This window comes from Pseudonaja textilis, chromosome 2 (genome assembly GCF_049901715.1).
Source record: "Pseudonaja textilis isolate UNSWEBS1 chromosome 2, rPseTex1.2, whole genome shotgun sequence".
NCBI classification, from domain to species: domain Eukaryota; kingdom Metazoa; phylum Chordata; class Lepidosauria; order Squamata; family Elapidae; genus Pseudonaja; species Pseudonaja textilis.
The window spans coordinates 227,926,222-227,941,707 of NC_141991.1; the positions used below are offsets into that span (position 1 = coordinate 227,926,222).

General features: G+C 33.1%; 1 protein-coding gene across 12 annotated transcripts in view; it reads right to left on the reverse strand.

Annotated features, from left to right (window-relative positions):
* Window positions 1-15,486, reverse strand: part of MAST4 (microtubule associated serine/threonine kinase family member 4) — a 210,049-nt gene that overhangs the window by 39,232 nt on the left and 155,331 nt on the right. For 7 of the 12 annotated variants that reach the window (XM_087927216.1, XM_087927214.1, XM_087927211.1 and 4 more), the window contains 6 exons: window positions 8,651-8,720; window positions 7,556-7,576; window positions 6,559-6,637; window positions 4,059-4,216; window positions 1,689-1,764; window positions 1,002-1,211 (listed from right to left, as the gene is read on the reverse strand). In XM_087927216.1, the coding sequence (XP_087783342.1) occupies window positions 1,002-1,211; window positions 1,689-1,764; window positions 4,059-4,216; window positions 6,559-6,637; window positions 7,556-7,576; window positions 8,651-8,720 (614 nt within the window). The remainder of the gene's footprint in view (window positions 1-1,001; window positions 1,212-1,688; window positions 1,765-4,058; window positions 4,217-6,558; window positions 6,638-7,555; window positions 7,577-8,650; window positions 8,721-15,486) is intronic. The other 5 variants (XM_087927213.1, XM_087927212.1, XM_087927215.1 and 2 more) reach the window with 1 other exon arrangement.

Consider the following 15,486-nt stretch of genomic DNA (forward strand, 5'->3'; position numbering starts at 1 on the left):
TTTTAACTGTCAAAATTTCAGAGATATCTGTCTACTAAAAGCTACATACCAAATATATTACTATCAGTATCAAAGGCTTAAATGAAACTATGAACAAAGCTTTTGTGAAGTGAAAAAATGCCAGCAATAAAACTCAGTTAACCTTGACCTGAGAACTCCTGAAATGTCAGCTAAACAAAACTGTTCAAATGCCTTGTGACTTCCCTAGGCCATGCATTGCAATCACAATGTGCCAAGCAGCAGGGGACACAGCCATCACTGAATGTCACAGCTGGGGACTGACTGAAATGTATCACCAAAATACTGAACTGTATTCCCACAGTCTAGTTCCAAAAACAGCGGGCTTTCTTGCAAGACTACATGGTTGATAAACACAGTAAATCAGACAGAAAATAGAGGATACATAAATGAACCATAAAAATGCCATTTGATTCTAAAGATACTGTTTATAAATGTGCTTGGGAATCAATGGTAACCTTATCCATAAATTAAGAATATCAAAATCATTCCACTGCACTAAAGCATTAGGTAAAAACTGAAGCATTATTTCAATATGTTTCTCCTTGCTGATTTACCACATAAAACCATACTTTTCAGAAATATTTGTTGACATTGTATTGGAATGGGTAACATAGACTCATTTGCCTATAAAACATAGAAACAATTATTCCAATCAGTCAAATACACTGACATGCAAAGTACTTCCAAAATTATGAAACCTTCATGCAATTTACTCATAAATTTTAAACATCTAACGAATATTAACTAGCAGAGTAGTTGACAATGATTCCATGCCAAAGAAAAGTCTTGAAAAACTGTAATGGAATCAATATCTACTAGCCAAAATGTCAAAAAAAAAATATGTTTACTTCTGAAAAAACCTTGCCTAGAAAACAGCAGGGACTAGTCCAGGCAGTCACCAGAAGTAAACAGTGATTTGAAGGCACAAAACAAATAAATAATCTTTGCTCAGCAATTTATGAAACTTTAATTGATTATACCTCTTGTAGGAGTTTATCCAATTTGTGCTGTAATTCAAAGAAATATCGTGAGGTAATAAGACCCTGATGAGATTTATCCAAGCAATCACGGCCCAGTTCAATGATCTGATGGTGGGTGAAGCTGAGCACTCCATCTGCCAAAGGAAGGATGTTCTCAGGAGAATGGTTGGTGATAATCTCTTGAAGCCTTTCTTCCATTTGAGCAGTAGCCTGTATAATTTATGTTTTTTAGACTTAATCAAGGTATTAATGAACTTAAGCTTCTAAATCAAATATTGCACAAAAGCACAGGCAAAAACCAAGAAATTTACCTTTGAATTATAAATAAAACACTGAACTTAATCAGATATTAATAATAAAGCTATAAAGATAACACACACAAAAATAAAACTATTTAAAATATTTGAAAAAAACTATTAAAAATAAATAAAATATAACCCTATAAATTAGGAAATGTACGTATGTATAGTATATATAGACTTATTGATTCCAGATATATATTCCTGCCATGTCAATAAGGAAATCTTTACAATTTAATGCTAACATAAAAGTCAAAAGTAACTACCTTTTCTGGAACTTAAAAGAACAAAGCTATCTGGGATTATTTTAATCTGAAACATAACACAATGTTTTTTCATATGGTTTTCTTGTGAAATTAGCACTAGATACAATTTATATTTTTGTTACCTTAGGAAACCTTTCTTTGTACACATGGTTCATCATAATAATTTCATGATCACAGCAGGCAGGAGGACGTCCAGGACTGCAAGCAAAGACATTAACCCTTGAATCTCATTCTAAATTAACTTAAAATTTATAGTCCATATTTTCCACTGATAGCCAGTCAGTTTATTACAAGTCACAATCTGCCCAAATAATGGGACCAGGTACTGTTTATTTTTCCAATCTGCCAACAATATCTTATTTTACTTGGTTGCTGTTTCATTGCCAATTTTTGACTATGTTTTATTAGTACTTTGCACCTACCACACATATACAGTTAACTTATAGCATTATCTTTTTTTAATGTACTTTTCCTTTTTTTCTCCTGCAAGTTTGCAGTTTTCTGAAACCTGTTAATGTTTTAACTTTCTATTAATGGTGCCAAATTGTCTACATATTAGATAAAACACAATATCTTCTAAAAAAATTCCAATACATTGAAAAATTTTAGACTACTATTAAGCAATTATTTCATGAACCATTCAATATTCATATTATTACTAGTTAAGTTTGGCATATTCATATATTGATAAAGATATTAAAATATTATTAATTTAGGAACTGGTAGGACAGAGATATGCTGAAGCCAGCTCTGATATTTTGTTTCTTATAATAAAGATCATAGCTAATAAATACTATACTAGGCAAAAAGGAGAAAGGCTACCGTAAAATTCTTCTGATTTATCTTATGCAATGTTCAGAATAACACTTTAAGAGAAAAACTTTTAAGCAAGGTTACCTCTTAATATACAGGATAAATTAAAATAGATGAATGGACTTCAGCTCCCAGAATTCCTTGGCCGGCAAGATATACCCATCTTAAAGTTCCCAAGGTTGAGACTTACTTCCTAATATTATTCCTGATATTAAAATGCTACAATGTTCTTTATTGCCTTTGGGTTTATTTTATTTATTCAATTTCTATAGCCTCCCAACTCAACAAAGTGACACTTATTCCAAGTACGATTAAAGGAACAGTCAAACAAGTGTTCCTGTGTTTTTTTTTTAAATTATTACCATTAAATATTTGATAAAACAATGTACTGTATTTATGTGAATTCAATGAATAGGTGAAAAAGTATATCCCTCGGGGAAAGATGGATAGTTCAGAAATGTGAAAAATAAATAAATAAAATAAAATAAATATCATGAAATTGATTACTTTTTTGTGATTTCTCCACAATTTGGCATACCTGGAGACTAAGACTATAAGAATTTTGTAGGTATTTTGGATTTTTATCAGGAAAATTATTCTAATAAAAGAAAATATTTACATGTATATAGAAACACAAACACACACAATTACAAAGTTCATAGTAGGAGGTGGACTTTTATTCATTCCAAATTTAAAATGTTAATCAAAATACTTAATGAGTAAGTTATAAATCCATCAAAATAAAGTATCCATTGCAAAAATGGGACCATCAATATTTATCTCTTCTCAGATTAAAATTCCTCTCTGTCAAACAGAATGTATCATGGCAAGACCTGATTATAAAACATCAGCTTACCTTTATCAATCTAGCCCTGTCTTGTCAAACAATATTTCTTTTTCCCATTCATCCAAAATCTATATACTTCCATTAAATTCTGATTAAAGTAATAGATGATACCAGAGAAATCTGATCAGGGTTCACTGCATGCTTGCATTAGATTGACTTGGTTATTCTGACACACAAATTACGGTCCCCTGTTCAATTATATTGTGCTACTATTCAATAAAATTAAAGTAGTGAACCACGAACATAAGAATAGCTTTTGCCTGCAAAATCTCTATTCCATACACTGTATTCTACTAGTCATGAATACAGTATTTTATTAAAAGTTAAAAGTACTCATATGTTTTAATAACAAAATATATTTACATGTTTTTCCTTAAATTTGGAGATTTCAAATAATTTACATTGTCATTCAATATATGTTTAAGATAAAGATATATTTAATATATCTTATATAATACATTTTTTCTAATGTCCATTGCTAACCATGTTTCTAAAGATTATTAGACTAGAAATTCACCAGAATAAAAATTACAAACTTAACAGTAAAAGTCTAGACTTTATACAAATACTGCAGAATTATACAGTGAAATGTATCTTTTGGAATCTATTTTCCTTTTAAAACAACAATATAAAACATGATGGGTTAAATTTTTACTGGCATCTCAAACACCAGTATAATATTCGTTATTATTGCATTATTGTTTATTGTTTATTATTATCTCATTAATAATATTGGTGTGTGGGTGTGGGTGTGTGTGGGTGTTCCGATCATTTTTTCACAAGTTCCTATACCAAGATACAAGTCATACTTCTAAAAAAAAAGTAAACCTACCTGAGGCTTCTGGATCGTGGCCTCATTTGAGTGGTCCTACATCTATTATCACTAGCAATACTTTCAGTAGCACAGAAATGTTTAGATAAAAAATGAAGTTCGTCTGGTGTTGGCTGATATGGTAACTGGTGTAACTTCTCTTGAGAAGAACAAGATGACTGCAATAAACATGTGAAATATTAATTTGTACCAATAGTCAAAATAAAAATCTGCTCTTCTCACTTATCAACAAGGTTACAGTATACAAAGAAGTTTCTTTTTACATGTAAATGTACAATATTGCATTTCTAATATTTTCCATACTGACCATAAAATGTGCTAAATCAGAGCACTTGGAATTTAAATTCACAAATTAGAATGTTTCCTTCCTGAAAAATTACTCATATTTATGATTTTGTTTAAAATATAACATTAAAAAAAATTAACTGTGAAAAAAGCTATTAATGAAAAACAGGTTTTCTCTTAATTATATGTTTACTATCTCATACATATTCTAGTGAAATAAACTTGGCTCAGTTTCAAATTGATGAGTATTTAGTGGAGAATCTCTTCAATGGCACATAATGTAAAATCTCTCTGGAAACCTCTTGCCAAAGCACTTCATTGTAAGATTTTTCTAAAAGTTTTAAAATAGCAGAATTTGATAAATAACCTAAGAATGGAGGGATGCAATTAATCATAACTCCTTCTGCTTTATTTGAATACTGTTCATCATAAAAATAAATATTAATAAAGTTGAGTAATTAAGATAATATTGCATAATATTAGGAACCAAGCATATTTTCCAATGAATATGACACTTTATTAAAAGATGGATTTATTTCAGGGAAAATAATTCAAATTTATCAATGCAAAAATGACTACCTATGTCATACAATTCTCACTACAACAAACAGATCTTACCTTCCATAACTCAAACACAAGATTTTTTAGAGTAAGTATTCAAAATATTCAAAGTCTAATGGATGGACTAATCTATCAGCTGTATATTTAGGTCACTTAAATCTCTGTCTCATTTACCAACGTGTTCACAAATTCTATTTAAGATTATTGAAATTCTCACTCACATAACCTGTGATTGTGGCCATATAAGAATAAATACTCTTTCTTATATCATGTCATTTAGTTAGTTAGTTAGTTAGTTAGTTAGTTATCTATTACAAGTTTTCAGGTTCATATTGTTCAGTTATAAACTGTTTTAGATAGATTGAGGCTAGCCACTAACCTATGCTATCAACATAGAAACCACAGACTTTTCTTCAGCATTTCCATTATAATAGATAGAAAGAAAAGAAGCAATTATATAGATGACTGAGCTAGTAAGTACTGAAATTATGATAAGTATTTAATTTAAATCAGACCAATTAAATTTTATTTGAATAATGTTTCTAGAATTTTTATAAAAGAAAATAAATAATAAATAGAAATAGAAAATGAAGAATAAAGTGGTAAAAATGTGCAAAATATTTTAAGTTCAAATTTATTGGAAAGCAAAATATCCTGCTTTGACCTTGAAATATAGCTGTTCCAGTGCTATTCTGATCTTATTCAAAATGTTGGCTAAAAATGTTTTGATCTTGGAATGTGCAGCCCATTTCTGATATTCCAATATAGAAATTTACACACCCAGTTACTGGATTTTCTAGCATCATCATTCAATTTCTATCTATCTAGTAGAAAATATGACACAACTAGCTCTACACTTACGATGAAACTTCTCAGCAGGTTTTATTTTATATGTATGTATGTATGTATGTATGTATGTATGTATGTATGTATGTATGTTATTCAGCTTTGTTCGGGTATTTTCCCACGTCATTATAGTTGTGCTTTTAAAGTTGTAGCAACGTTTTGGCAGAATCTCATCTGCCATCATCAGGCTTGCGTATTGTATTCGTCTGTGAGTCAGGTTTTCACAGCCCTTTCTGTTTCCTGTATTGGAGGCTTTTAGTGCGGCTTGGCTTTGGGTAAATGCACTAAAAGCCTCCAATAAAGGAAACACAATGTTTCCAGCCAATCAAGACAAAAAAACACTACAAAACAGACAGAAGATATTAGAAACACCAATCAAGCAGAACACAGCAAACTCCAAGACCAATAAACACAGTCCAAGACTCCCAACCAATCAGGATGAAGAAAAAAACCATTCTGGCACAGCAGTAGGCTAGCACCAAATTTAAAACAGAAACGGCTGTGAAAGCCTGACTCACAGACGAACACAATATACAAGTCTCATGATGGCAGATGAGATTTTGCCGAAATGTTGCTACAACTTTAAAAGCACAACTATAATGAAATGGGAAAATACTCGAACAAAGCTGAATAACATACATACATACATACATACATACATACATAGAGAGACAGAGACAGAGAGAGAGACAGACAGAGAGACAGAGCTCATTCTTTATTTGTCAATACTACCCAAAACTTCCCAGTTTTCTAAAACAGCTGAATCTGAAAATATGTGACAGAAAATAGCCAATATGAAATCACTTACTGAAACTGTTGAACTGGGAGTGTTTGTACCATACCCAGAAGAAGGGAGAGATGCCAGTGACCAACGCCGTCCATCAGTCCTAAAGTGTATTTGAGTTTAGTCACAAAATACAACTGCAATTTTACCATGCCAAAATATTCAAATTGGGTTTATGCAATATTGACCAAAAGGAAAATACAGCATTATAAGCAAGCCTTATTCAGTGCATTTCTTTAAAGCATGTGCAAATGTTTGGAAACAAATGGAAGACTTCATCATTCTGATTAGCCAATTCAAAATGCTGACTAGGAAGAAAATAGAGAAAACAGTGGATAACCATCACAATCTACGTACTAAATATAACACATGTAGATTGACAGTTAAAGTAAATCCAGAATAATAATTATTTTATTTGAAAAATGCAACAGAGATTATATTTTTGGCAAAATATTGATCGTATGGAACATTTTTTTGATCTTTAATACATGTAATGAAATTTGAGACATAGAACTACCAACCTAGTTTCATTCCCAGTCACAGTCTAAATATTTATCTAACACATATATAGCTGTTGCTTATGCTTTAAATTTCACTACTGCCAAGCAATATTATGCTCAAATATCAACAATACATAAATCAGGAAACTCAACCAAGCTAGACTGTACAGCAAATTACATGCATAATATGAATGATATAACTACCATATAAGAAATCTTTGCTCAACATTGTTCAGAATTCAGCATGCAGAAACACAGGTATATTTAGTCCTACATGTGAATGTAACACTTTATCTACCACAAAGATATGTGCCTAATCCAGTTTAAATACACATACATGGAAAAGAAACACAGAAACACCCCACACAAGCACTCCTTGTTTTCTCTCTATGAGGCAAAAGAAGCAGGCAGAATACAGAATAGCTGCAGATTGTATCTGGACTTGCTGTGATGACCGATTCAGCCTTGCACAGGTATGGCTACAACAGTGAGCACAGCTTGTACAGGTTAGAGATAGTTACCTTTCATTTCGATGCCCATGACTGCAAATGTAATTGTACCAAATATAATTAGAAAGAAATACAAAAGGACAACTTTTAAAGTATGGATAAGTTACACAGAATCTTCAAATAACGTGGGATTAATTGTTACAGTTGATTTCTCTAACAAAGAAAATCTGACTACCAATGTTAACAATTTTTGATGTACAAAGAGATACTGAACTGAATGATACAAATTTCTAATTCTTCCAGGCTTCCCTGGTTATTTATAAAATTTATTCAAGTATCCTGTGAATGAAGTTTTTGATAATGCTATGGAGGTGCTCTAATTTGATTTTTGTCACATAGTGAAGATGGGACAAATTGAATCAATTGATTGAATCAACTGAGTTCAGGCATCAGATAAGCATCAATTGCTCCCAAATTATGTTGATTTTTAAATATTTCAATAGGGAGCACTATTAGAAGGGGAAAAGAGGTTATTCAACTATATATAGAGCAAGAATATAAATTATTTTAGCATCAAATTTCACTGTTATTTATTTTTGTTTATATTTCAATCAGTATTATTCTATATGCATACCTGTTTTCTACTTATGGAATGGGTGAGTTTAGACAACATCTTATAGAGAGACAGTGGCAGGTTACCATAACATAATTTGCAATAGAGCTTGTTGCAAAAGATTATGTATCTCATTAACAAAGGAGAATATTTATAGCTTAGGGTTGAAATGAAGGGTCTTTGTGCTCTCTGAGTTTGGTTGTTCCTTACAAACGTTTTATTACCGAACTAGGTAACATTATCAGTGCTAGAAGATATGCTCTCAATTTATATTCTAGTGGTTTGCACTGTCAGTGTTGATAGGAATGGTTGTGGATTCTCTTTGGTTGGAATAAAAAAAAAAACACCTCCCCACTAGCAATCAACACCCAGATCAGCATAGATTAAAATCAAGATTGACATCAGATCAAAAATCAAGATGTAAACAATATCCAATCAAGAAACTACTAAATAAGCTAACAGTAAACAGTCAAACCATCAGCATTATCATTAAAGATAGTATCAAAATATTTTTCTGATAATATTTCTGACATTATAAGCATATATTTTCTTACCTTCGTGCAAAAGAGAAGTGGGCTGAGGCACTAGGAGAAAAATTTCTAGGACTGTCTTGAGGACTGCTGCCTGTTATGAACAAGTTGAATATAAAATGTCTTAACAAAAAGTTCCATAAATCACAAGGTTCAAGAAGAATCTGTTATAAATTCCAATTATTATTTCTCATTTAGATGCCACTTCTTGCCACATCTTCCATGCCATATATACTTACATAAAACTGAGCCGTGGTCTAATTAAGGTACCTGGCGGGGTATCTTATGTCCTAATTCAAGGAATGTGATTACAGTAGTCCTTGACTACAACAGTTGGCTTAGTAACTGTTCAAAGTTACAAGGGCACTGAAAAAAGGGACATGACCATTTTTTATACTTATGACCATTGCGGCATCCCCATGGTCACATGATTTATATTTGGATACTTGACAACTGACTCACATTTATGACAGTTGCAGTATCCTAGAGTCATGTGATCACCTTTTGTAACCTTCTGACAAGCAAAGTGAATGGGAAAGACAGATTCACTTAACCATGTTACTAATTTAACAACTACAGTGATTCACTTAACAAGTGTGGAAAGAAAAGTCGTAAAAGGAGGCAAAATTCACTTTACAAATTTCTCACTCAGGAACATAAATTTTGGGCTCAATTGTGTTTTAAAGTTTAGAACTACCTGTAGTAATATTTTGGTGAGAAATCTCCCACAAACATTTTTTAAAAAAAAAATTTGGACTGATATTAAATAAATGTAAATGAAAAAGCAGTTAAGACAGTGATGAATAACCATTTTTTTTCTTATCCTGGACCTTATTTCTCCAGGGAACCGTGTGCTTGGTGGACTGAAGAAACAAGTCAATGTAGCCAAACTTAAAATGGATGGATGCCCACATTATTTTCCTCAAATTCCATTTTTTCTTCAGCAGAAAATATAATTTCTATATTTCTATATTTTTTCTATATAAAAATATATTTAATGTGGATCTTTGGTTATTCAGGTTTTCTCCCGCGTAAGATTGGCAGTATCTGAGCAGCGTTTCGATGAAGTCTCATTCATCATCTTCAGACTCGTGTCTTCGGCTCTGTGCTTCTCAGATCTGAGAAGCACAGAGCCGAAGACACAAGCCTGAAGATGATGAATGAGACTTCATTGAAACGTTGCCTAGATACTGCCAATCTTACGCGGGAGAAAACCCGAATAACCAAAGATCCACATACAAATACCCGCGAGAACCTCAGAAAACAAATATATTTAAGTATATATTTAGACCAAAGAGTATTAAAATATAACATATTACAATAATATATGTAATAGATTAGTTTTCTTTCTAAACTAATGATGCAAATTGGTCATGTGTACCAATATAGGTCATTTTGTTATTAAAACATTAAACATAAATACAAATTACATCACCTGTGGAACTTTATTTTATTTCCATAACAGCATCATTATTTACAGATAAAATAATGTGGACTTCACGTTTAATTCATTAGGTAGAACATGTTCTACATTGTATTGATTTTAAAAAAAATCTAGAACGATCAGGCCATGTAGAGATGATTTGGAATGATATAAAGATGTGATTTATTGTGAAGATTTATTGGCATATTTTTTACTATTTTACTGGCAGTATTTTTTACTATTCTCACATAGCAATAGCACTTAGACTTATATACTGCTTCATAGTGCTTTACAGCACTCTCTAAGGGCCCCAACAAAAATCTGGATCCTCATTTTACTGTTCTCGGAAGGATGGAAGGCTCAGTCAAGTTTCAGCCTGTCAGGATCAAACTCCTGGCAGTAGGCAGTATCAGCCTCCAAACTGCATTCTAACCACTGTGCCACCACAGCTCTACATAAAACCATTCAACTTGCTGCTAAACAGTGGCAGACAGTGGTTGGCAGACAGTGGTTGATATCTACTTCTTCCTCTATCTTCAACATGTATAACTGGAGTGTGTGGATTTTCTACAGGCAAAATATACGTGATACAAAACAAAATTGAACTTTTTATAAGCAGCAATGCCTGACAGAAAATGAATTAGTATCTGTATAGAAATTCTTTGATAAGCCTTTACTGTGCTTCACAAAAATATATCATGCCACTTTACTGAATACAGTTGAGTTACTGCATATAGGACTTGCATTTTTCAACCTTTGTTTCAACCTTTGTTTTTTTAACTTAATAAATTATTAACGAAGCATATCATTTAAAATACGAAGACATATCAGATCTTCATTGATTAACTACTTACTATAAAATGTTCTACCAATTTAATTATGATTGTATAACATAAAATCTCCTACAAATGAAAATGAATTATAGTGTATATAACATGTTATTATTTATTTAGCATATGGTGTTTATACATTGAGAGCCAGGAAGTCTACAGTGTTATTATTAGTAGGTTGGCTGCTTAGGATTGCCAGTTTGTTTACTTCACTCACGTGCTATTCGGGGTCCACTGCAGGGGGTAAGCTAGCTCCATACAGAGGGTGGCTAACAACATTTTGCAGGTATCAGTGTTATCCAGGGCTTTCTACACCAATTTTGCCTTGCATTCGGGTGGGTCCAGTGCCAGTTGGTTCCTTGCTACCGCACAAAATGCCATTTACCTTTCACCACGGGGGTACCTATTTATTTACTTGCATTTTTACATGTTTTCAAATTGTTAGGTTGCAGAAGCTGAGGCAAATAATGGGAGCTCACTCCATCATGCAGTGCTAGGGCTTGAACTGCTGGAATACAGAGAGCTGACCCTTTCAGGCTGGCAAATACAGCGTCTTTAAGCCACTGAATGACTGGACCTCTTTTATATAATTGGTTAATCTGTACCTTGGTATAAGGGAAGATAATTTTTTTAGCCTGACTGACCAAATTAAAATATTTCTCTTTTACATATTTAAACTGCTTCTTCTAATCTAGAATATAAATCTGTTAAAATGAAAGACTGGATATTTATTATTCTGAAAAGACTTGCATGGTTTCAGTCCTAACTATTAGCTTCTCCCAATTTAAATAGAATAGCTACATGATTTACATCATAGAACAAGATCCCTTACTTAAAAGATTGCCTAATGAAAATCAGATTTAAAGATACAAAAGAATATTAAATAGGGACACTGAAATTTGTTATTTCTTAATGGGCATTTTGGTTGAAGAATTTAAGTAGCCAGATTTTTAAAATATTGTTAGACTCATATTTTTACCTTCTGTTGCTTTTAGCTACTTTTTTTTTTTTAAAAAAAGATTAAAAATATTTTCTGTCATTTAAAAGAGTTTAGCCTTCTAGCTCTTTACCTAGCTCTTAACTCTTTAATCCCTTCTCAAGCTTTGTTTTTCCCCCAAATAAACCAGGAGTCTTGATTATGACTACTCTACTGAAGTTCATATTTTATTAAGGGAATGTTGCTGAGGTGTTATTTTTTTTCTTAAAAAGCTCCTATGTTCTTGGGAAAATTCTGATCTAAATGAAAACAATGAGGAAGCACTGCAACAGTTTTACAACATGAATTATGTAAACAAACTAATCAGGCAGGGAAGAAACAGAATTGTCAGGGGAAATTAATGTACAACATAGCCCTATTTGTATCCATGCATACTTGGGAGATGAGATGAGAAGCAATGCTTCATTCCTGAGTTTCAAATGCTATTTCTTTTTTCTTTCTTTCTTTGAGAAAAAGGGAGTACTGACCAGCAGGGCCACAATTTCAACATGGGGAATGGAAGAAATAAAAGGAAAGGGGATGATGGAACTGCATTTGGTCCAACCATTTCAAAGTAATATATTTTTAATAGTACTGTTATCTATTATGTATCTTATTTAATTATTTCTGTTCAGTTCACTGCCCCATATCTACCTGGCTGTTTTTAAGGGCTCAGTTTATTCTGGCTGCAAAGAATCTTCTTGGTGGACAAACTTTTATACAAGATTTTTTTAAAGGAAGGGTTTTTTTGCTGTGGGATATTTAATTGTGTGGCAATTGAGGGGAAAAATATTAAAATTAGAGCCCTGGCTATAACCTTCATAACTCACATATTTTCTCTCAGTATTTGTCCATCTTAAATCTTATTGTTCCGGAGCTTGTTGCTTTCAAAGACTTCAAAAGTGTAGTGTAGTTTGCAACTACTGTTGACTACTATTTAAACCTAATGAGGCCAGACATTATACATGTTGTTAACACAGGTTCTTCACAGAGACTCTGACACGAGAGTAGCTAATCATCACTGAGTGAATCAATCTGGTATAATAGATAAGGCAGCAGGCTAAAAACTGAAAAACTTTAGAGTTCTGATCCCACCTTAGGATGGCTTTGACCTAGTCAATCTTTCTCTCACTCTTAGGAAGAAACCATTTACAAAAATCTTATCAGCTGCTTCCCCTGGAATCCAAACTAACTCAAAGGCAGACACACATAAAGGCACACACAAATATTTAAAATAGTAAAGTATCCGAACTTATTATATGGGGAATATCATTGCACATGCACATCTATTCTTGAAATTTTTTTAATCCTGAAAACTTGGTTGCTATTGCAGCACGTGCATTATTTTATGTAATCAGGAATTTTATAATTCATGTAATTTTTCAAAATAAATGTTTTAAGGTTGGACCTGCTATTTATGCATCTGGATAGCAAAATAACTTTTTAAGGAACAATATTTGCTTGCAAAAATATTTAGGAAATACTTTTAATTATGCCAGAAGGTAAGAATATTTAAATACAAAAACAATAATTTTTTATATGAACACATATTTTTGATTCTAAGTTAAGGAAAATACTAAACTTTCACTAAAAAGACTTGTGGAAGCAGCAGGTGATTTGATTTTAGAAAATCTTTCAATCTGTAATTTGTCTCTCTGGGCCCACCAGAGACTAGGGAAATATGGAAGTACAAAAATGCAGATGGCTATTGGTAAAATACCGGAAATTGTTTTTTATTATTACATATTGACCTTCTTTTAAATGTAAGGAGATGTTTATAACCATCCTCCAGCACAGGAATATGAAGTACTGTATGTGTTTTCATTTCCTTATATTAGTGACAGCTAAATAATTGATTTGGCTCCTAGGAATGGGCTATTTTCCCAGGTCTGGAATGAAGTTTTGTGCACATATGAAATTCTCAGCTCAGGCATTCAATATTAAAGAAACAGCATTAGTGTCTTATAGGAATTCATTTAACCAAAATATTTGTTTCACTAGAAGAAAATATGAATGCACTAGAAAAGAAAATAATTTTTTTTTATGGGAAGCTACAAATTCAATCTGATTTTATAATACTCCATGAGTTTATTAAAAATAGACATTGAAAACTACATGTTTATTTTATTTTATTTATTTTTGTCAATTGCTTACAAGATAATAGGTATAAGTAAAAACATAGTTATGAATACATATAAGAAAAATAAAAGAAACAAAAGGACAGGGACAGTAGGCACATTGGTGTGCTTATGCACGCCCCCTACAGACCTCTTAGGAAAGGGGTGAGGTCAATAGTAGACAGTCTAAGGTTAAAGTTTTTGGGGTTTGGGGAAGATACCACAGTGTCAGGTAGAGTATTCCAGACATTGACCACTCTGTTGCTGAAGTCGTATGTCTCTGTCTCTTGTCCTGGACAATAAGAATGGTGGGCATATCAATAGTTGCTGCAGGCCATTCTAGAGCCTTTCAATGTTCAAGGTATGCAAAAAAAATGGAAACAGAACTGCTAAACTGAAAATGGAATCTGATCTTTGTAATGCAAAATGGGGAAATTAGTGCTAGTGCAGTACAAAGCTGGCAGTCCCTTGGAGTAAACATCTAAGAAAACATATCAACCTTATTTTATTTCTGAAGCACAACCATAAGCATGATTTGCAGAGGTTTGTTCTTGCTGCTTGGGCAAGGATGGCATTTGATCATGCTTTGCATTGCAAGGTGCTTTCTTGGCCTAGTCAAGTTGGCAGGTTTCATGACAGATGTCACCAGAAGATACTACTTTCCCAACAGATCATCCTTTCCCAAAGTGGCAAGTCTTACTAAGGGCTGCAGAAGACAAAGAGTCCCTGAGCAATTTAGTCTTATCTTACCCAATCTGCTATATCCCTTTAAAGTTGGGGTGAGTACAAGGAAATTATCAGGAAAGAAGAACAAGGCAGGCAAAGCAAGACAAGTCATGGAAGGTGACTGTGATGACCTGTCGTCTCTCAAAATAACCCCAAACCCAAAACATATATTAAAGTCTGGTAATGCCTTCAACTTAACTTCACTGTTTTATTAGGCACAGTTTAAAGTCACAAAAGTAAATAATGAGGCAAAAAGAAAACCAAAACAAAAGAGTCCCGAAGCAAGCCACGATAATTAATCATATATTCCAGGAAGATAAACGAGGAGAGTCCATGGGAAGAATGCCAGCAAAGATAAACCTCTTTCAAAGAAAACATTAAACTTTGACTCCAGCAATTCTGACTATGCAGTTACAAACTTATATACATAGCTCCCAGCTGAAAGCCACGAGGAGGATCATGGTAATCTCTTCCTGAGTAGACCTCCCTTTTCCCTGATCCTCTCCTCTCTGCGTGCCCTAGGATGGGTAGGGGATGGGCCTGGATCCTCTTCTGATTGCTCAGCCAGCCTCTGCCCTTCCCCAGCCTCCTCCACATCTCTGGAGCCACACTCCCAGTCCCTGTCAGCTGTTCCTCCTCTTCCTCAGAGTCAGTCTCCACCAGGGGCATGACAGTGACATGGGAGTTCCAGCAAATATGATCAGCAGGCAGGCAGAGGCAAAGGCATCTCTGGAACAGGGTAGCTGGAGCTGGTACATCTCATGGTCAGCTGGGCACTGTGTGTTTTG